The sequence below is a fragment of the Amyelois transitella genome, chromosome 6, assembly GCF_032362555.1.
Source record: "Amyelois transitella isolate CPQ chromosome 6, ilAmyTran1.1, whole genome shotgun sequence".
Lineage (NCBI taxonomy): Eukaryota > Metazoa > Arthropoda > Insecta > Lepidoptera > Pyralidae > Amyelois > Amyelois transitella.
Genome location: NC_083509.1, coordinates 5,507,485 through 5,529,337, shown reverse-complemented (window position 1 = coordinate 5,529,337; position 21,853 = coordinate 5,507,485). Strand labels below are relative to the sequence as shown.

The window sequence follows — 21,853 nt, the reverse complement described above, 5'->3', positions numbered from 1 at the left end:
CTTTAAAAATACCTTTGAATATTTTAAGAACGCCACGAAAAAGTTAAGCAATCCCTTTAAATATGAAATAAATATAAAGAATTATAATTTTGACAGTTGTGCGCAAGAGTACCTAAAGTAAAAAATCTAGAGTGTGTGTGTAATTATATTTGATATAAGTATCTTTGATTAAATTTCCCCACGAATTAGTACAAATATTTTATGCTAACCTTACCTTATCTACTAGGAAATTATTTTAATTTTGTGTATGAATATAACTTTTAGGGGTTTCGTACCTAAAAGGTGAAAACGGGACCCTATTACTGCCTCCATTGTTTGTCTGTCTGTTGCCATCATAAACCGTGATAGCTAGAAAGCAGAAATTTTCTACAATTTTATATAAAATAAAATAAATATTAAAGTAACAAACATAATGATGATACGGATCCCTACGGGCATAAGTCCCGTCTCGCGCTTAGCTGGTTTTTTTACTTCAAAAAAAGATTTGTGAAACATTTGTCTCATCTAACATTCAAACACAACCGTTTATAATATAAATTTTTCCCACCGTGGCTGGAGTTATATGACACGAAATTACTCGCACGAAATACTTTAGAATATAATAAATCTTTTGATGTGTTAATGCTTTGTATAAAACCAAACAATTTTTATTCATTTTTACTTAAAAATTAAATTATCACGATTCAACTTGTCAGCATAATTGAGTTTTGAACTCACTTGGCATATTAACCGTAAAAGTAAAATTTAAGTGGTGCCATCACTTCTTTGGCTTATCAAAGGTCTCGAGTTTATATGGTTGAAACTAATTGATGTAATTTACTAAGGCTGCTGAAGTATATTACATATGTATAAATACTGAATGACCATTTTTGATACAGTCGGGAGCAGAAAAACTTGATTCATAAAAACTTTATAGGTCTACATCATAGTTCTTTCAAACCAATATTGCGTACAGTAAGATCAGCGTCACTAGTGTAATGAATTCAAATAATTAAGATTTAGATTAGATTAATCAGATCGGTATGCTTTAACAAGAAAGATGTAAAGCGTGTTTACCTGATGCTAACCCTAATATGTGTTAGATTTTACAATGTAAACGAATCCTGAAGTTAACAATTGGTTGCTCTTTATCGTGACAAGTGCATTATGTAGTTTCTTTCTACCAATCCAGGAAAGAAGCCCAGGTAAATGTTTGAATATATGTATTTATTATCAGTCAAAAACTACAAACAATCTCGCAGTTACACAAACTCTGTAAGACAAAGGTTCAAATAAAAAATATCAATGACTACTACACCATAACAAAACCCTAACAGAATACCTATCAGAAATCATTAATCAAGGCGTAGCGGTAATATAAGCGAGGCAGTTAGAAAGCACAAAGCGCGCTCAAATCGTCAGTTAATAAAATTCCACACAAACATCATTTATGAACTCTTAGAAGTCATTACACGGTGATTCTACAAAGGACAAGATCTTTGTAAACCACACAAAATGGTTCGAATCCAGTTAATTAAATTTGTATTAAAAGTGGGCTTTTATTGGCTGGCGCTAAGCGGCCCGGGGAGTGCACCGTCATGCGCCTAATAGATCAAAATCTTTAGCGGCAAGTAGGCAGAAAATAACGAGGATACAAATGATAGCTCGCGTAAGTACAACATTTATTTTCCTGGAAGTAATAATCAAAACAGATGAAATAGTTGAATTTCTTTCGTACGAAATTGTCAGATAATTTTAAATGTGCTTGGTTTTTTTTTTCGATATACTTTTTTATTTGTAGAACCCATTTTTACATACTAAAAAGCATTAAAGTTCTGTTTAGTGAATTTCTAATTTAAAGAGGTTCCAATTTATTCTTTGTGAATCAAAAAGTTTGTTCTTTTTTTATTTGTCTGTAAAAAGACGAGCTTTTTGCACCGCCAAATGGAAAAAAGAACTATATCTACCCACTTTGAAAATGCAAAAAGGGCCATTAACTTAGTTGCCACATAAATACCACCAAGAAGTGGTCCTATTCAAACTATACGCCGCCGCCATAGTTTCATTTCTGTAATATAGTGAATTTGCGATGCGGCTATGGGCCTGGATAGCCCTGATTTAATGCAATGAGTTAATGATACTTGATCTAATGATTGATAGGTTTAAACCTTATCGAAAATACGAAATAAATAGCGGTAACACCCACAGAATCAATTACAAGTGGTACGAAAAAGGTTTTAAATTAAAATTAAATATTAAAATACTAATTCCAATAAAAATGTCAAACTGTATTCCGCCTACAAATACTATAGTAGGTATATACTTTTACTATATACTTACAAATATGATTGGCGTAGCGTTGGGCAATTATATTGGGTGTTGAAATGAATAAAAATGGAATATTGCATGCCACGATGCTACAGGAAACTTGTTTTTATATAAACGGCGTAGGAACGCTCATAGGAACCTTTGTATGTAATTAGGGAAATAGTAAAAAAACAACCACTGTGCCTATTTGAAATGATTTTTGTAGTTCACCGATTTCAATTCTACCAATACAAAATATAGACATTGTAGCATAGAGTAACCGATAAAGTCTAAATCTTGGTTCTGGTTACGTCCACCCTGAGAAGTGACTATAATCTAGTAAGAACATACAATAGTGGAATAAGTATAATATTTTGAACATCGTATACATAGTAGTATTTTGCAAATAAAAAAGAAGAATTTGGTTTAACTCTATTATTTGGTTTCAACTTCGTCAGATAAAGAAAGTAGATGAATCATACATTTAGTTGATAACATATTTATAATATGAAGAAATATGTACGTAGACAATTTACTGTATTTTTATATGTATGTAAAAAGTATGTTGATGAAGCAAATAAAACTTGTTTTCCAGTGCAAATGAAGATGGCACTGAAGATTGAAAATTTATTTAAAAGATATTCTTTAATAACTCAATCGTACACGTCTATCAAATTAGTCGCCGTCGTCTTAATATTTTATTAAATTGTCGCGGATAGCATGTACGGTGTTAAAGCATAATAACTTCACCTGCTACATTATTAGCGGGTAATTGATAGATCTGTGCGACGGACAACATGTTCTAATCTAAAAATAACATTCCATCGATAGTAAGAACCATTAAAAATTCAAATTAGCCTTCGTGAATTGGAGCAGAAAAAGAAAAAGTCGATGGTGAAGCAAGAATGTCAACCGTGGTAATTCAATTTTGATTATAGGACCAAAGCTTAAATACGGCTTCATTACCCGCCGCGGCCATCCGCAGACAATCTTCTTGAGTAGGTATCATTACGCACTACAAATTTTGGTAATATCCAAATAAAATGACAGCTTTAATATGAAATTACTCACTGTCTGATTCCGGTTGCTTTATAGACTGTACATTAGCAGTTGGTACAAATCAAATGTTTTTGAAACACGCAAGAACTTTGCACTGAAATGTTAAGTTAGGCTCTTTTATATACTTATGTATTCTTTCATATTTTTAGTACTTATAAGTAAGAAGTTATTTAAAAATGTACTTTGCATACTATATTTTCACCAATATCTTATCGTTTCATTCATTTCATAAAAAAGATACGAAATCCTCGCAGCTTCCAATCCCTGCAATAAACAAAGAGCATGCCACACATACAAAAGTAATTTATCCATCAGTTTACAAAACCGACAATTTAATACTCAAACTTGACCATGGCGAGTTATTTATGCGTGCCCATTTCCATGCCATCAGCTCGGAAATTGTTTAGGCTAGATAATAACATTTGAGCTAAGGTGTACCCTGTGTACAGTAAACACGTAAGTGGTGGGACATGACGGCCCACGGCGGAACGCGGCAGGCTTCCGTGGGAACGTCCATGTGACGTTATGAAACCACCACGGGCGAAAATTGATTGACAACATTCACTCTTGTGTTCCTGTCACTCGGTTTCTAATCGCGCTCGCAAATAGCGTAACAGATATATTGACAGCAGAAACTGACCGTTTAAAGGATCTGCAGCTGTTTTATATTGTAAATTGCAGAAAATTAAATGTTGTGTAAGTTGCACGTTCTTGGTGCTTTAAAGTGCCGGAAACTACACGGCAGCTTTTGTTAAAAATATTTAAGTCATTTAATTTAGTATAGGTAGGTAGTATTCATTTACACTATACCATTTAATGTTAAATTAATATTTAAATACTGCAGCCAAACGTTTAAAATAATAAAAAGGTACTCGCTTACATTCACTAACCACTTATTTTTATCCCTGATATGAAAGAAGTTAAACTTATAACTCTTAGTTAAATTTGCGTTCAAACGGCGTAAAATTATATAGGATGGTCAGATGAACGCATCAGTGCTTTTGAAATCGCCCGTTCACGAGTCCTGAGCAAACACAAAGTAAGCATGTGTCTTAATAACACACCACACACGTCTAATTCCTCAAGTCACCTCGACACAACCGAGTTTCCAGCGCAGCCGCAGTTAACTCACGCTTCGGTTAAAACAAACTGTAATATTAAAGCACTAATTAACTCCGGTCACATTGTTTGTCCTCACGAAGCAACGTACAAATTACTAGGCACTTAAAACAACTCCCTTCGTGTTATTCTTTCTTTGTAATACTCAAGGGTATAGACGATTTGTGTCGCGTTCTGCAGCAAAAAAGATTATCAAAGGATGCGCATTATGTATTTCGTGTCGTCGTTTTATTCGCTGCTAACTCTTAATTAAATATTGTTCTCGTATAAATACAGCGATGATAATTGAGTCATCTAGTATCAAAGTCCGCTAAAACGCTGTTTCAAAAATTTAAGGAATATATAAAAAACGTTTTTTTTGTATTAAATTTACCACTAAGACAAAAAATACTAGCAGGTTTTGTGGATTCTACTCTGGTAATACGGGAACTAACCTAATTATTTGGAAATGCATGTTATAATTTTAAATATAACGTAAAATATTTTCATTATGGCGTATTTTGCTACGAACAATCAATTTAAAGGGAGTTTGAAAGAAACGTCAAGAATTTTAGAGGGATTTGTTGCAAACAGGGATTAGAAATAAAAAGCGTTATGCAATACGGACAAGACAGTAAGTGAATAAATTTTGGTTTTAAAAATAAAACAAAATAATTAATAAAATATTAGCAGTTTTATTACTATCATTGGAAAAAGCAGGTAAAAGCATTAATGTGAATGGATTATGTCAGGTAGTACATACCACGCATTATTCGATTTTATTCCATTGTTTATTATCAGATTAATTTTCAAGAAGCGTGGACGTGTCATACGCATCATTATATCATTTATTTTTTTACTAGACAGTATTCAATACTAAGTACGAAGTCGGTAGTTAATTTAACAATCCTTAAACGTTAAATATCAGGTTGATATTAAAATTAAATGTGAATATTAAAACTAAATATAATGAAGGTACTTTGTAAGTACGTGTTAACTGAAAAATTAATGTACCTACAATATGTAACTATACTAATTACTCATTTTGCATAACACCATCAAAGCACTTTGAAAGTAGTTTTACAGTAACTTTTTACCTACAGTTTTCGAGTTTCCTTAGTGCGTTTCCATGAAGGAATGTCGCGTAGTTTCTTCCGCGCTTCCTTAGGATCACATTTTTGCACAAATTGAACTAAATTCTCCATGTTTTCTTATTAAAAACAATAAAAAACCGGAGCAACCTTTCATAGAGATAAAAAAACTGCCATACTGTTTTGAATGACACGTGATCACAATACCGCGCTGTCATTGGCTAATTTCTTTTTAGCGGATTCTGAAGTAAACAACACGTATTTTAGCGGGATTTGCAATGAAGGTAAAGTTTTGAGTGCAAATTTCTAAAGGTTTTGCCAGGTTTTGATGAGAAATGATAATGACATCATAAAAAGAATACGTACTGGCGCCATTTTTATCTATTACCTCAATTTTTATAAAAAAGTCTTTTAGCGGACTTTGAAACTAGACGCCTCAATTGTAAAGGAAACAGTGAAATAAAGGGTTATGGTTGTGAAGAATCGCCGATGGTAGATAGTTCGCACATCAGGATTGCTTTTGAGCGAATACTCGCGGCGGCGGCGCAGGCGCATCCAGCCGCAGTACAGTGGCTTATAATTAACACGCAGCAAGTTTTATGAATCGATTAGGATCTAAGCTTTCGTCAATAGCAGCTTTCGTCGCGGCAAGCTCCACCGATCTTTTATCATTGATTAATAGCGATTGAGATTTCTGCTTTAACCGTGTTATTAGCACGCAGTTAAATACCAACCGTGCTCGATTCGCTTTCGACAAATTGCCCAGTTGTCAATATATGCTTTCATATTATTTATGTTTCCGATAATCGTCGGTATATTCTTTTTTTAGATAAAGGCAATATTAATTTGAATTATTTTTATCTCTGTGCTTATAGATCTAACAAAGCCGCAAACTTTTCTTGTATATTTCCTTCGTGTTTAAATTTGGTTATAAATAATCTATTTATTGAAATACATGATTGTTGTCGATCTCGTAAAATAACTTTTTATATGAGTTCATTAATATTTTAAACATTTTTTTCAGCATTTTATACAATCAAGGTTTTGAAAATGAACTATTGTTTTTTAAATCACCGTTACTCGTAGTAATGGTCGTAAACATAACAAGGGCAGTGGCAAGAAACTAACATCCCATCGAAGTTAAATCTAAACATATACTTAATACAAAACAACGAATATTATATCTGTACCTACACCTCGAAACCTCCCGTCTACAGTATAAAAACATTAAGTAAAACAGAAATATTTATTTTAGGTCAACTGCGCGAGTTACGTACACGGGCGCCATATTGATCATTCTAAGTAATTACAGCAAATAACTTAGTTCCAGGCAGTTGGAAGCCGTGAGTATAAATCGATATAACACACAAGAGTAGCCAGCAAGCTCTATATACATAACATATACGCTTATTACACAGAAAATTATACCCACTGGCAATGTAGGCAGAAGTTCACTTTATCAATTACCTTCCTGCGAGCATTTTCAACTTTTCTATTTCTTGCGCCTGTAGAAATTTTAACAATAACCGTACAGAATAAAGCACTTTCTTATATTTTATTGGTTCTGCGATAGTTACGGAAATGTTTTATGTAACGAAATAAGTATTTTGCATCATTGGAGCAAGTATGTTGCATATTAAGCAAAATTAAGTCTCATAATCATGGTTTTAATTCTCCTGCCTTACTCGTAATTAGGTGCAAATGTCAATATCAATTTGCTGCTAATTAGGTACCTACATATATCTTACATCTGGACTTAATTTAATCATCGCGTTTTTTATCGTACGTGAGTTCATCAGAAAAAACTGCTGAACATATTCTTGATAATAATAACTCGCAAATATGAAAGAAACCCATATACTGGCGGAGACGCAAGAAAAAGCTAATTAATCGTAATTAAAATAAGTTGTATATCAGTTGAGACGACCTACACAAGATACTTATTGCTTACCAAGCAGCTTGGTAACAGCACCTTGCTGGGACAGCACGTGATGGGCGATGTCGTAGTGCCTCAGGCCAAACCGGGAGAGCTCCAGGAGCCGCTGCTGAGACAGTAGGGACGAGAGGGGGTGAGACGCCGCTCCGGGGTAGAGGGGGGTGCCGCTACCGCCGCCGGCACCGCCCCCGGATGATGAAGGGGATACAGGTACTGGAAACAGAAAAATAATGGTTTTTATTTATCAATTAGCTAAGTTGACTATAACTAGTTTCGTAAAAGGCGACTAAGCGAATGGGCATATTCATTTAATGCAGCTTTTACCATGATCAAATATGGGATAGGTTCTACTTGAATTGCGGACATCTGACGGGAGTCACTACGTTTAAAAAATACCTGAACTTCACTGTCAAAAGGCGCAAACCGGGCTCCTCACCAGAGAGGTGAGGATGTAACCGGAATTAACGCCAGATAGAATCAACGGGATTTAAAAAGAAGAAGTAAACATTAAAAAAAAGGTTAAGTATGTTAACCTTTTCCATACTTTTTTCAATTACTCATGAAGATACCTAATTCTCGGTCCTCGTGACGTCATACTCCGAGTGCTTGGTGATAGTGAGGACTGTGTTTAAAAATATATAAATTAACCTTATTAAAACAACATCTCAATTGAGTTTGTATGATTACTATAAAAAAAGGACAAGATTTTTATTGACATTTCATAATCTCTGAAAAATATTGACGACCTCGATCATAGGTACATGTACTTACGTACCTAGTAGGTATAATAAACAAAGTAAATACACATAATATCATATAGGTAGCTCTTCTCGGTGTTGTTCTTGGAACCAATAAAAAAAAGAATAGGACCACTTTTGGTCTTTCCCATGGATGTCGTAAAAAGCAACCAAAAGATAGGTTTATAAATTTGATATTCTTTTTTTAGGCAATGGGCTAGAAACCTTTCACTTTTTGAATCTCAAATAGGTATATCATCAAGCCAAACAGCTGAACGTGGCCTGTTAGTCTTTTCAAGACTGTTGACTCTGTCTACCCCACAAGCGATATATACGTGATGCAATCGACAATAAAGAAGCATATTATTAACATGGCTTGCTTAAAATTTTATGTTATCCAAATTCAGACTCATAAAACCTTAATCGAAATCGGGGTCCAAATGAAGCCATCAATGGATCAACAAATTAGAGTGTTCTTTAAAACAGTTGCTTCAATATTAAGGTCTTATAAGCAGCTTTACTTTTTACTTTGTTTCGTAATGACACTGCCTTCGGGGAAATATCTGGAATTCCACTTCACTTACACTTCACTTTACACTTTAATGTATGGTGCTCAATTACTGAAATATATAGGTAATGAACTCAATAGCTGCGAGACAATGTACGATAGTCCTTACCTTGTGCACATCTGTCGTATTGTGAATGCATAAAGATTTGATTTGGTTGCATTTTTTTTTATAAACCGAGCCTTGCGACCTCTCCATATATTTTTCCCATGGATGTTCTAAAAGGCGACTAAGGGAATGGTTAATAAATTTGGGATTCATCTTGTAGCCGGTGGGCATTATCATTAAGTTATACAGCTGAACGTGATCGTTCAGCGTATTTTCAAGACTATTGGCAAGGATTATAGACATGATTAAATAAATAAATATAAATAAATAAATATATACGGGACAAATTACACAGATTGAGTTAGCCTCGAAGTAAGTTCGAAACTTGTGTTACGAGATACTAACTCAACGATACTATATTTTATAATAAATACGTATATAGATAAACATCCAAGACCCAGGCCAATCAGAGAAAGTTCGTTTCTCATCATGCCCTGGCCGGGATTCGAACCCGGGACCTCCGGTGACACAGACAAGCGCACTACCGCTGCGCCACAGAGGCCGTCAGTTCAGAAGTTTCATTTAATTAATGACCCGCAGTACAATCGATTTGGTGTGTTCAGAGTAAGAAACCCGACTGTTTTCTCTCTTGCGAATTGTTTCATTGCTTCAAAATTATTTAGCTCATAATCCTGGTTCCAAAAGTCATATCTAGTTATTACCACCATCGAGTTATTCCGCCATTATAAAATCAAATACTTAGTACCTACCTATCTATTTTATTGACCGCCTTTATTACAGGCTAAACTTTGATTGATATTGTTCTATAGTATTGTACTAACATACGCCTACAAAATGACTACTAAATTTTACTGCGACATGATGACAAACCTGAATGTTATGCCCTATAATATATTCTATTTTAAGTTTCCTATCAAAAGATACAATAATCTGCATGAAGTAGCAGCAAATCATTTTTTTTTTACTAAGTGTGATTATTTGTATAACTTTTAAGAAATTCCAGATTGTATAAAAATTTCGAAATATCGTATCCTGCGACATACAGATTAGATACGAAAGCAATTTGTCGCTAACATCTACCAGATATGCTAAAAGCCGGTCGTAACAATGCTTAGTTATGTCTACATCGCAACACATTCAATTATAAATTAAGCTATTAACTTAATATACTATAATTTGTTTATCAGGTTAAGCATCGAAATTAATGCAAGTGGCATAACTCCTCCATAACTTAACACTTTTTATTAGCGAGTCAATAAGGCGATTTCGTCAACGAAGGTATTATCGACCTTTATTATTACCTCGTACAAATTTCTATCTTATGGAGAATGTATTAAAACACATACTCATTTTGCAGGGATATTTGATCGGGCACTCAGGACTGGACTTCGACGTATAATTTCCCGTGTAATGGCTTTAATAATGGGAGAAAAAAAGTGATATTATCTGCCCACGGTCAATAAATTAACACCGTTTAGAGCAAAAATGTAGATTCTTAGTGTCGCTACTATTATAAATAAATTGGAATGGAAGAAGTCGAAGTTTTAAAGATGACCGTTCGTGTCGGTGAGTGCGTGTGTGTATTTTTATTTGGGTGCGTGAGCAGTGAGGCCTTATTAAAATATTTCGAGTGGAAACTGGAAGGGCCACTTAGCACTGCGCGGGAGTTTCACGCCTGGGCTGATACAACATTAAGTCGACAAGATAGCTTATTTGTGCTCAACCGAGGATTAGTGGCAATAAATCACTGATTAGAATGTATTGACTGGCGTTGACTCCGGCGCATGGTCGTCGTTCTTATTTATTGACCGACACTTCTAAGCATTAATGGCTTCTTTTTAACTATTTGTTAAAGTTTTATGATGTGAACTCGTAAGCCTATTTAATTAGCTGGTTTGCTGTTTAAGACTGAGTAAGTTTTAGTCCAAAAAATATATTGCTTTTATTATTACAATATTTATATTTACGTTTTCGCTATTGCACTCGTCGCATCAGTATCATAGTAGCTTAAAACGTAGAAGCTTACGTGAATGTCGTCTTCAACAATGTTTTTGAGAATCCAATTTAAATACTTCTTGAATTATAAACAAGATTTTTGAATACTTCAACATTAAGTAATATATAAAAACCCAAAATTTGTATTTGACATTATGTATTTGCCCACATTTCACAATAAGATAATCGCAGCAGCCAAGGGGGTAATGTAACAGCGCAAGAATAATTTGTTAACTTATTTAAGGACAGAAGCAGTTATGTCAAATGTTTAATGAAAGACTGATGTACGAGTATAATGCAAAAAGTATATCGCTACTTGGAAAATCTTGCAGCTATTAAAGACGTCATACACCGTTAAATTACTGGCTTTCGTGTAAATTTCAATACACGTGAATGTCTATACCCTTTATGCATATAAAAACTACTTGAATGTTTCTGTATTTTGATTGACCGCGGTACACATGAATTATGTATGCGAATTATTGAACAAAAGACCGTACTTACTCGATTCCGCATCATAATTGAAGTTTTGTACTTCCTGTTTAAATTGAGCGTAAAATTCTTATCTCATGCGAATCTCACTTTGCATATCATTGAGGTATTATCATTTACAAGTGAGATTTTATAAATTTCTAATAAAACTACTTACCCGCGGCTCCGTACGCGTGGAACGATAAATCCCGCTTATTATCTTACCCGCTCGTATTTCGTGAAATTCTCTCTAAGTGCATCACTAGACCACAAAATAAACCTATAATTTTTTTTTATACCTAAACTCCGCTGTTACCATATGTCGACATCTTTGTCAGTGTCTACTGACTTTACTATTGTACTGGTAAAATATGTTGGCACACATTTTAATGTATTCATTCGACCTTTGCGTGCTCGAGTTGAGCCCTCGTTATGTAGTTAGCGTCACTTGCCGTCTTTGGAAGTGAGCCTAAGGACTTGTCATTGAAACCAGACCCACGGTTTTTTTAATTATAAAAAGACAAACAACAGATAACAATTGATCAATTAACTATTCAATTAAATATTGCAACCTAGAAAAATGGTTGCCTAGAATGGTTATTAGTTTATCTATGTACTCTCTTTATTTCATTATTTCCATTATTGTTTATATCTTTTTACATAAACACTTACTAACTAAATGTTTCAATCTCAGCAAGAATAGTCTATCAATTAGTAAAAAAATATAATTTGTAGTGATGCAAAGCAATTAGTTTTTGGAAATTTTAATTTGTTGTCATAATGAGCTCGGCCCGTTCATCTCGAACGATAAAAATTTAATCGATTGGGTTGATCAGCGCGTACGCACACATCTCGCTACTTTGTAACCTTGACGTTGCAGAGCGGCTCGGATTTCCAATAAAATCAAATAGTTCCACATACCACTAATATGTTCACTCTCTTATTGCCACGCTGGGTTATAATCTTGTTGTTAGTGTCGAGAGCAAATACGAATCAGGACTTAAAAACGCAAAGATATTGTGAATTTTATTTCGCCAAATGTCTTTATTTGTACTTGATTTATTTTGGCAGGGAAAAATATTTTCAGAAGAAATCAATTGCAAAATACTAACACCATGACAATTGGTCTATACGATAAGTATTTTGCCGCGTGGTTCCCGGCACCAAATGAATAAGAATAGGACCACTCCATCTCTTTCCCATCGATGTTGTAAGAAGCGATTAATGGATAGGTTAATAAATTGATGATTCTTCTTTTTCACTTTTTGTATTTCAATTTTCTCATTAAGCCAAACAGCTGAACGTGGCCTTAGACGCAGATCAGTCATTTCAAGGCTCTGTAAAGTATATTGACCTGATTATATGTATGTATGTAGTTTTAATGTATCCATCAATGCCTGTTATATCATTGAATGTAACCATAAATTATTGTAATATAACATTTATTATGAAATACACTTGGTATTCAATATTTTTCTTTTATTTTATTACCAATCTGGCCTTGGCAATATTCAAAGTGTATCCACAAATGACAATGAGAGTACCGAAGCTGGTTTAACTGCCCAATGATTGTCCTTAAGCTACATTTAAACCCTTTTTTTAACAACTCCGGTACATTGCATATTCAATGGCCCGATTGGCGAAGATTTAATAGTCTGATCGAAGCAGCGAACGGAAGTGAGCTTTTGATACATAAATCAAAATAAAATTAGCATTATTTTATTCAATTGAGTACAAAAATAACTTAAAACATAAACTTTAAGTTTGTTATAGCCTTGCGACTACACATGGGCTCATTTATAATGTGAAAAAGGTAGGAATCCCGAAAATCTCCCACCTATTACTCTAAATTGCGTAATCTTGGACAGAGTTTAGACTTTTAAATATTTGGGACATATTCTTACTGAGGACCTTAAAGACAATGAAAGATGTTGATCGAGAGCTGATGGTACTGGCGGTAAGGGGCAAAATGTTGATCCGTAGATTTGCCCGTTGTGGCGCCCAATCAAAATATCGCTTTTGAAAGCTTTTTGCCAAGATTTTGACGCGGGTAGTCTGTGGTTGTACCAAAAGATACCATTCGTATCCAGTATTATAATATTTTTAATATTCGGCTAAGACCCTCCCTATAAGATATTCCCTCGATTCTGTAGTGCCTTTGAAATGTTTGCTCAGGCAAAAACGGATGGATTTCATGGCGTGATCCGTAAAAAATGGCATCTTTGCAGCAGCATCCTGAAAACTGTAGCGGATAGACCGGAAGCACTAATCATGGGGCACCTTGTACAGGGGACCATGCCAATAGCAATATATGGCCAAATATAAAACCGAGTTTTCAGCGGCACCCCGGTGCACAGAAGATTTTTGTTGGGTACCTTTTAAAATTTTATTTTTACACACATACATATATACTAACGCTATCTCTAAGTGTTCTATATTACTAAAAAAGTGGATCATGATATATGAATAATAATAAATGAAGTTGAAATACGGTTTGATCTCTAGTTCAGTAAGTACTAACTGTTAAATAAGTATTTTGTTGGTTATTATTTGGTGGCTCCGATTTTTATTGATGTTGCTAGGTTATCCGAGCAAGTACCTCATACTTGAACAGCCCCATTTCTATGTCTTTATGGCATACATAAAGTTTGCTAACCGTAGCTTTTAAAAACTCCTAAAGCAAAAAGAGTCTTTAAACCATAATTTAGTTTCAATTTATGATTAATATCAGAAAATTCCTTGATCTATGATGAAGAATACTTCATCCTCGATTAAGGAATTTTCTGTAACTAATAAGTTACCAGAATCGGGTCTTTTTGCTAATGAAACTTTCTGTTTTGGTGTAAGATGATTGTCGGGCCGTTTGAAACTATTATTGTCTAATAGTCGGTAAAATACAAAAAGTAGAATAATGAAATGGAGGTATGCTATTTTCATTCCCTGGTGCGCATTGGTATTCACGGCTTGCGTCACATCTCCCTTTGAGTGAACAAGTGTTCTCTCAGTTTATTCATTTAACACTGTCTGAATGTTTTAGCCGACTTTATGGCTCATTAATACTTTGTTGCTATTGTCTACTAATTAAGGAGCATCGTCTCAGTTTACAAAGCCACCTGATTATTATGCGTGATCACCATTTAAATGTTAATTAGATTTATTAACACACCTGATCAAACTCGCCACGATAGAGTTGACGTGAAACATGTTGCACTGAATCAATGGAAATGAATCTATTTATACTATTGAGTCATGATGTTTTGGTATTTTGAAAAAAAAAATCTAAATAAAATAATAAACACCAAATTCTTTAGTTTAATTTTTTCTACTGATTATTTAAATATCTGTAAAATGTTTTAATTTTTTGTCATTATTTATACCAAAGTATTTCTACTTCACGCTATTTTCTTGCATTAGCTGAATTTAACATAAGTGTTTAAAATGTATATTTTAATACTAAAAATAATTAATAAAAAGCCGGTTATTTAGAGCTAGGTTACTAAATATTCTTTGCGTGTTCCACCTGAAAATACAGAATATGGGCTCGTCCTTTGACGACAAAATTTCGGAGTTGTCCAACTACGTTAGGAAGTAGTTGTACAACTCCGAAATTTACTTAAATTATCGTTATAGGTGTAGAATATATGTCGTCCTGCCTACTGAACTCTTTCGTTTGAAGCATTATAGTTGACATAAAAAAGAACGATTTTATATCACAACAGCGTGACTAAACATCGGATACGATGAACGTACAGTCATAGTATTTACTAGTTTGATTGATAGAATTACATGTTTACATTTGACGACATTGCTTGACAAATGACTCTTTTGGTGCAAGAATAAAGTAAAGCCTTCAAGAACAATGTCCACTCAAGCCAGGCTTGGCTATGTACCTACTTATTTGATAATGCACGTAATTTAAACCTTAAGCCGTCTTTGTCTAACTTTAACATTGTGAAATCGCCATAATTCTATTCAGTAATCTATACATATAATAAAATAGTAAGAATATTTTGTCTGTACATTTAGTATTTTTGGCTGAAATGGATAGAGGGACACTTAGAATGAATAATAGAAAGCAAAAATATTTTTTTTTAATTTCTTGTCTGTCTGTCTGTATGTATGATCACGATTATCTCCGAAAGTACTGAACCGATTTACTTGAAACTTTCACCAATTGCTTTGTTTTGACTCAGAATAACATTTAAAGTTTGTTTCATCAAAATCGGTTCACTAAAAAAAAGTTATCGACATTTGAATGAATTCAAGGCATGAGTTTGCCTGCAAATAAGTTACGAAACTTAAAATTTAAAGTCATTTATCATTGAACGACAGCATAATACCTATAACATATAAATATAAGTGAAAGGCGACTAAGGGATAGGCTTACAAACTTGGGATTCTTTTTTAGGCGATGGGCGAGCAACCTATCACTATTTGAATCTCAGTTCTATCATTAAGCCAAATAGCTGAACGTGGCCATTCAGTCTTTTCAAGCCTGTTGGCTCTGTCTACCCCGCAAGGGACATAGACGTGACCATATGTATGTAGTCTACTTTAATTTCGACACCACCGCAACGGCTTCGATGGTCCAGTGGTTAGCGCGTGAGACTGTGAAGTTGGCGATCCAAGTTCGAGTCCCAACAAAAACAAAATAGTTTTTTTGTGTTGTTTTACTATTTTAGTTAAAAAAATTGAAATTCGAATTACTACATATAATAAAACGGCAAAATTATTTTGTCTGTACATTCAAGATTTTGACTGAAACGGATAGAGAATTTAGTTTTTACATTTTTTGTCTGTCTGTCTGTATCTGACTGTTTGATTAAGATTCAACTCGAACTTTACGCGGACGAAGTCGCGGGCAACTGCTAGTAAATAAAATATTTTAATAGTTGAATAACTGCAAATAAACCGTAGAGTAGAATTACTCTACGGTTTATTTGCAGTTCCTTTTTAGCTTCACATGCGCAATATTTTTTCTTATATAATTGTGTATGAAACAAAGCCTCTCTTTTGTGCTTGCCAGTGTCTCTGACTTCTTTACACATTCAATACATTACATAAAAATAAATAATGTCAGTTTAGTTTTAGTTCAATTATTAACTCGTATCAATATTTTTTATTAATTGCCATATACATTACATAATATATGTTGACCTTTAAAAAGTGAGACCCGGTTACATTCTCCCCACACTGCAGAAGAGCCCAGGGTACGCATTTTAACCATGGATTCTCTATTGAATGTGTCAGATTATTACACGAAGCGACTACCATCTGACCACCGCAACCTTCGTAGGGGAACATAGCCTAGTAAAATAATCAAGTAATATAAAGTATAACTGATTTTGGTATTTCTGCCTTCAATTTAAAATTGCTCTGAATTTTTCATTCTTAACTTTGCCTTGCGATTTCCATTATTTTTCTACAACATAGGTAGTATTGTACGCTATGGTGGTGAAAGTAGAAAACAAAAGGAACGCTCTTTAAAAAAAGACACATAACAGCTAATTTAGCTTCCATTTGTTTGCTATCGTCAATCAAAACGTTTCAAACGATGTATCATTAAATGGTCTTGTGAATATTGAGCAAGCTTGGCCGGAAACGCTACCGGACTATCTAGCCACCGATCTACCGATTAATTAGTCCGATCGGCAATACAATGCCGGCTATGTCGTGCGACTCTGCCGATTTTCGCCAACTCATCGTAGCAGCTGTAAGCGATGACAAATGACGAACTATGCCATCGATATGAGGCTCGTATGCTTTTTATAACAACTTACATATCATACAAATGGAAATATTATTCTTCTTATGAGGTGGCATCTTCAATAATAATGGTCGGCATTTATCAATGCTAATCGTATCTGTATTTTGGAAATAGCTACATATTCGGAGTAGAGACTTTGTGCCATTTTTATACTATATTGGCGTAGATTTTTGAACCTGGAGATTCGTCATCCTCCAGGCCTCCTTCTGCCCTGGATCTTGCCACGTATTATAAATTGTCATATTGCCGTACTTAAAACAATAAACATGTGTCGTTGTATTGCATCGTAATTAGTTTTTTATGCAAATAAAAAAATGTGTACATTCTATTCACATATGTTCATTCTGTTTCGGACCTGTTCTGCTATTCTAAGTTAAGTTTTTCAGCCAAATCAAAATAGGAATAAATTCTTTTTGGTTCATCAAAGAGTTTTAAAATCAGTACAACGATAAAACTTACCACGTTCAGCTTATGATAGAATTGAGATTTAAACAGTGACAGGTTGCTAGCCCATGGCGTAAAAGAAAAAACTCAAGATTGTTAGCCTATCCCATATATATATATATATAATATTACAAAACAATTTTTATAATAAAAATGTATTATTCCATAGATCATAAAGAACAGAAAATACAGCTTTCTTATCATTCAATACTTTCAATCTAAATACTTTTTTAATTTTTATATTCTAATTCATATAAACTTATAAAAATAAACATATACAACAAAAGCAAAATTAAAGATCGAATCATAATTTTGAAGTCGTAAATATTTATCTATTTATTTATGTACCTATACAACAAGGAAAAATTATTCAGTTTGATTTTTACAAAAACACATATGATAGTATAGGTGAGCACTTATTGTATTTATTCTATTTCAAATAAAACTCTGTTAGGGTTAAATAACAAGCGACTATAATAATATGGTTTGCGATATAGGAATGTAAAACTGTTCATGATGATGAATACTAGGTACTTAGTATCACCCTTACGTCGGGATGCGTCGGGCGCTCGTCCGGTGTCAGATATTACAAAACGCTTCACCTGCTGTTCTAAGGAGAATTACTCCCTTACTCTAATTGTCCAGTTGCTAGAAAGTCCAATTGACAGTAGTAATTGCTACATTATTAGAACTCAATGATGAATTAAATTACCTACTTGATATTAAATTTAGGATAAATTCGAACAGCCCCCTTGAATGTTTTTCTAATCAGCACTGTTTAGAATTTAGAAAATATTAGTAGTTTAGATTTGACACCAGATAAATATATATGTATCGGAGTCTCTTTAGGAGTAGAAAGAAATACAATCAGCAGTTCGCTGTAATTAAACCTTCACAGAGTATTATTAAAAAAAATCACAAACAATTTAATATTATAGCAAATACTTTGAAACCTTATAGCTCAGAAGGTAACCGAGAAGCGCTATACGAGTATATAGAGTAAGGGATGGGTTAGAGTTAAGAGACAGAGAAAAATAACTATAATAAGAATCATTCTCAAATAAAGTATGAAAAAGAAACAAAGTATTTGATGGATTATAAAAATATAGCTTTTTAGGTTGCTAGTGAAGTTTTACACTATGTTTGTTATGTTCCATTTTCAACCCTTTCAATTATTTTTCTAATTCACATTCAATAATCTATTTAATTTGATTTAATCAGATACCACAAGTCATTATTCGATTTATTTTATTTTCAAAAAAGAAATTAATATAAGTACTTATTGTTGTTAATAAGACCATATTGTAAACCTTATTTACTTAAAACTAAGTATTATAAAGCTGTTTATACTAAAAAGTGACATGATTGATGGAAAAAATAATGTTTATTTTAGGTAAACTGCAACACAGCAGCTTTTGTATTTACATTTACCCTTATAAAAAAATTAATACCAAGCCATTGTGATAACATTATAAATCTTGTTCTAACTGCTAAGTTATTCATTCCGCATCGATTATTTATCATTAATTTATTTTAATTTAATTAGTGTGTAATTAATTGTTTATTGTACCTAACGCATCCTCAATGCTTTTAATGTGCGCTACCTCTTTGATTATGGATTTTCTATTTTATCTTGGTTGACTGGAAGTAATCCCGATTTGAATAAGTCCGCCATCATCACTACATAGTATAAAACAAAGTCGCTATTTTAGTCTGTTTGTCTGTATTAAATCTTTAAAATTACGCAACGGATTTTGATGCGGTTTTTGTAACAGGTAGAGTGATTCAAGAGGAAGGTTTTTATGTATAATAACATTTATAATTTTGCACCCGTGCGAAGCCGGGGCGGGTCGCTAGTTGTAAATATTCTTCTATATCCAATGACTGTTCTATTTTTTTACATTTCTTTTTAGGTGCAATTAAGAGTTTACAAACTAACAAACAAAAATAAAAGTTATAAAATCTAGTGTAGAAATTAAAAATTTCTAGTTATTAATAAGTAATAGTTCCAGTGCCTATAATCAATAAAAATGTTGAGTCGTACCTACATGTCTACGATGATAGAGCGACATTTTAAACATCACAATTAGGTACATATTATATTAACGTTATTATATTTATTAATATCATAACCTCAAAACTCATTCCTTATTTTCGAGGTTTTCTTTTCACGATGAAACATATGATAAAATGTATCCTTACCGTTGGGCGATAGGTTGAGGGTTTGCGACAAGGCTGCAGGCGCAGGCGGCGCCGGCTCCATTTTCCAAGAGGCGCAGCAGGACGCGGGGGAAAACTCGGGCGTGGGGCCGCTGCCCGCCGATATCAACATGGTCGGGCCACCTTCCAACTGTCGACTTCTTCCAACGAGAGCATGCGGCACCAACCAAAAGTTCACTCAAGAGCAGCTCACAATTTATTAAGATTAATTTTATAGTCCTTCTTAGTCTTATTTCTTTTTAATGTTTAGCTAGAAGCACCTATGCGATCAGCACTGGGCTCGCACGCGCTCGCTTGAAGCTCAGCCAGAACACTGAAGAGCGCGCTTGGCGTATCGGCGCGCCCACTCGCGCGCCTACTCCCATTCGCACGCCTCGGAAAAAATCTCCACTGTCAAACAATAACAAAAACTACCTCCACCAAATAGAGCCTCTGTGCACCTCTCACTCTAGCCTTCTTAATTCGATTTCTAAAAGCGTCAAAATTAAAGCACCGTTCGATTCCAATGCAACCTTCCGTCCCATTCTTAGATTTTAAAATTCAAACTCTACATCGGTTTCGAAATGACGTTCTTATTTACTTTGTGGTAAGGTTTACTTTGGTTTACCAGCAGCTACGGCCTAAATGACCTTTTTAAAAAAGCCTTCATTGTAACTACTCCTACTCGCACTCGTTCGGTTCTGCCTAAGCTTGAACCGCATGAAAGGGACAGGTGCTCTACCGACTGGTAGAATTACGGTAGTGAGCACAGGTGATCTTTTAACATTTCTTCGCAACGAAGGTGTTAATGTATATCTTTCTCTTTCTCTCTAATGTAGAATCGCATTATGTTTTCGAGACGAGAGCAGTAAATTCTCTAGGTAGTTAATTAAATGCGGTTCTAGTTGACCATGCTTAGCATCCATTCTAATGGTCAGTGTATCGTGCGCGTTCCATTCTAATTAACTCGAAGAGCAAGCTCATTATTATAAACTTTGCTGCTCGCACTGAAGACTTCATTTCCAGTTTATACAATTCAATTATTTATGTCTGTGAGAACACACGAATGGCAAATATGAAAAAATATATACGAGTAGGTACTTGTTTTGGATGCAATAATTTTCGTCACGAATATTTTTATGTTTGTTTTATTACCCTTTCCTGTTATTAGTTTAGTGGACTTTATATTCAGAATAATAAATAATAATATTTCAAATTAATAACACCTTTATCATTTCAAATTTGATTTCATGGTTTTTTGGCGTAATAGCAAGCCTTGATAAAGATTATAATAGGTGCACATTTTGTAACTGGCCTATGACGAGTTTCTTTCACGTAGGAATTTCTAAGTACTTAGATAGAGAGCTACTTCTACCTAACTATATTTGAATATTCTTAAGTTCGTAGCATATTTTCACTGACTAACTTTTGGTTGCGCCTCCTTCCGCTTTATACTGGGTAAGCAAGTATTCTTGATAACCTGTAAGTACTTACCTACATTTAATTCATGAAAAACAGCATTTATCAAAATATTTGAACTTGGAAACCAGAACATTTGAAACAAAATAGTTTTTGTGACATTAATAAAAAGTCGTATTTTTTAAATAGTCATAGGTATGCAGTAGTAAAGCTGAAAACATTTTACTTGTTTTGCTTTTGCAAAACTAAAAAATGTAAGTACTTAGACAATATTATCCTACAATAGTATACATAGGTATTATTTTTCTTTTGGCAAATATTTTCCCAAATGTCGTGCCTAGTATGTAATTTCGTCACAATATTATCTGCCTTTAGACATAACTTTTAGTTTACCATAACAGCCCATGAAAGTCCACTGCTGGATGGCGGCCTCTTCAGAAATGGGGGGGGGGATTTTACCCACGGTCACCACGCTGAGCAAGCGAGTTGGCGACCGCAGTGTATAGACTATGTTGTCATATCAGCGTAAGAGACGCTGCTGCCCACCTCCCGCTTAATCCTTTAGTCGTCTCTTACGTTACGGGTATTGCTATAATACAAAAAAAAGCCCAGAGGTGCACCTATTGGCACTAATTATACGGAATGACAACCGTCTGTCTTTCCTGTAACATTTTTTTAAGAGAAAACGACTCCTAGCTTAAATCATCGTAATAATA

The 21,853-nt window shown here is 34.1% G+C and overlaps 1 protein-coding gene across 3 annotated transcripts in view; it reads right to left on the bottom strand.

Annotated features, from left to right (window-relative positions):
• Positions 1-20,023, bottom strand: part of LOC106131154 (paired box protein Pax-6) — a 39,550-nt gene extending 19,527 nt beyond the window's left edge. For 2 of the 3 annotated variants that reach the window (XM_013330152.2, XM_060944848.1), the window contains exons 1-2: positions 19,722-20,023; positions 7,486-7,683 (exon numbers count right to left, since the gene is read on the bottom strand). In XM_013330152.2, the coding sequence (XP_013185606.1) occupies positions 7,486-7,683; positions 19,722-19,851 (328 nt within the window). In that variant the 5' untranslated portion in view covers positions 19,852-20,023. The remainder of the gene's footprint in view (positions 1-7,485; positions 7,684-19,721) is intronic. The other variant, XM_060944847.1, reaches the window with a different exon arrangement.
• Between the last annotated feature and the right edge of the window lie 1,830 nt (positions 20,024-21,853).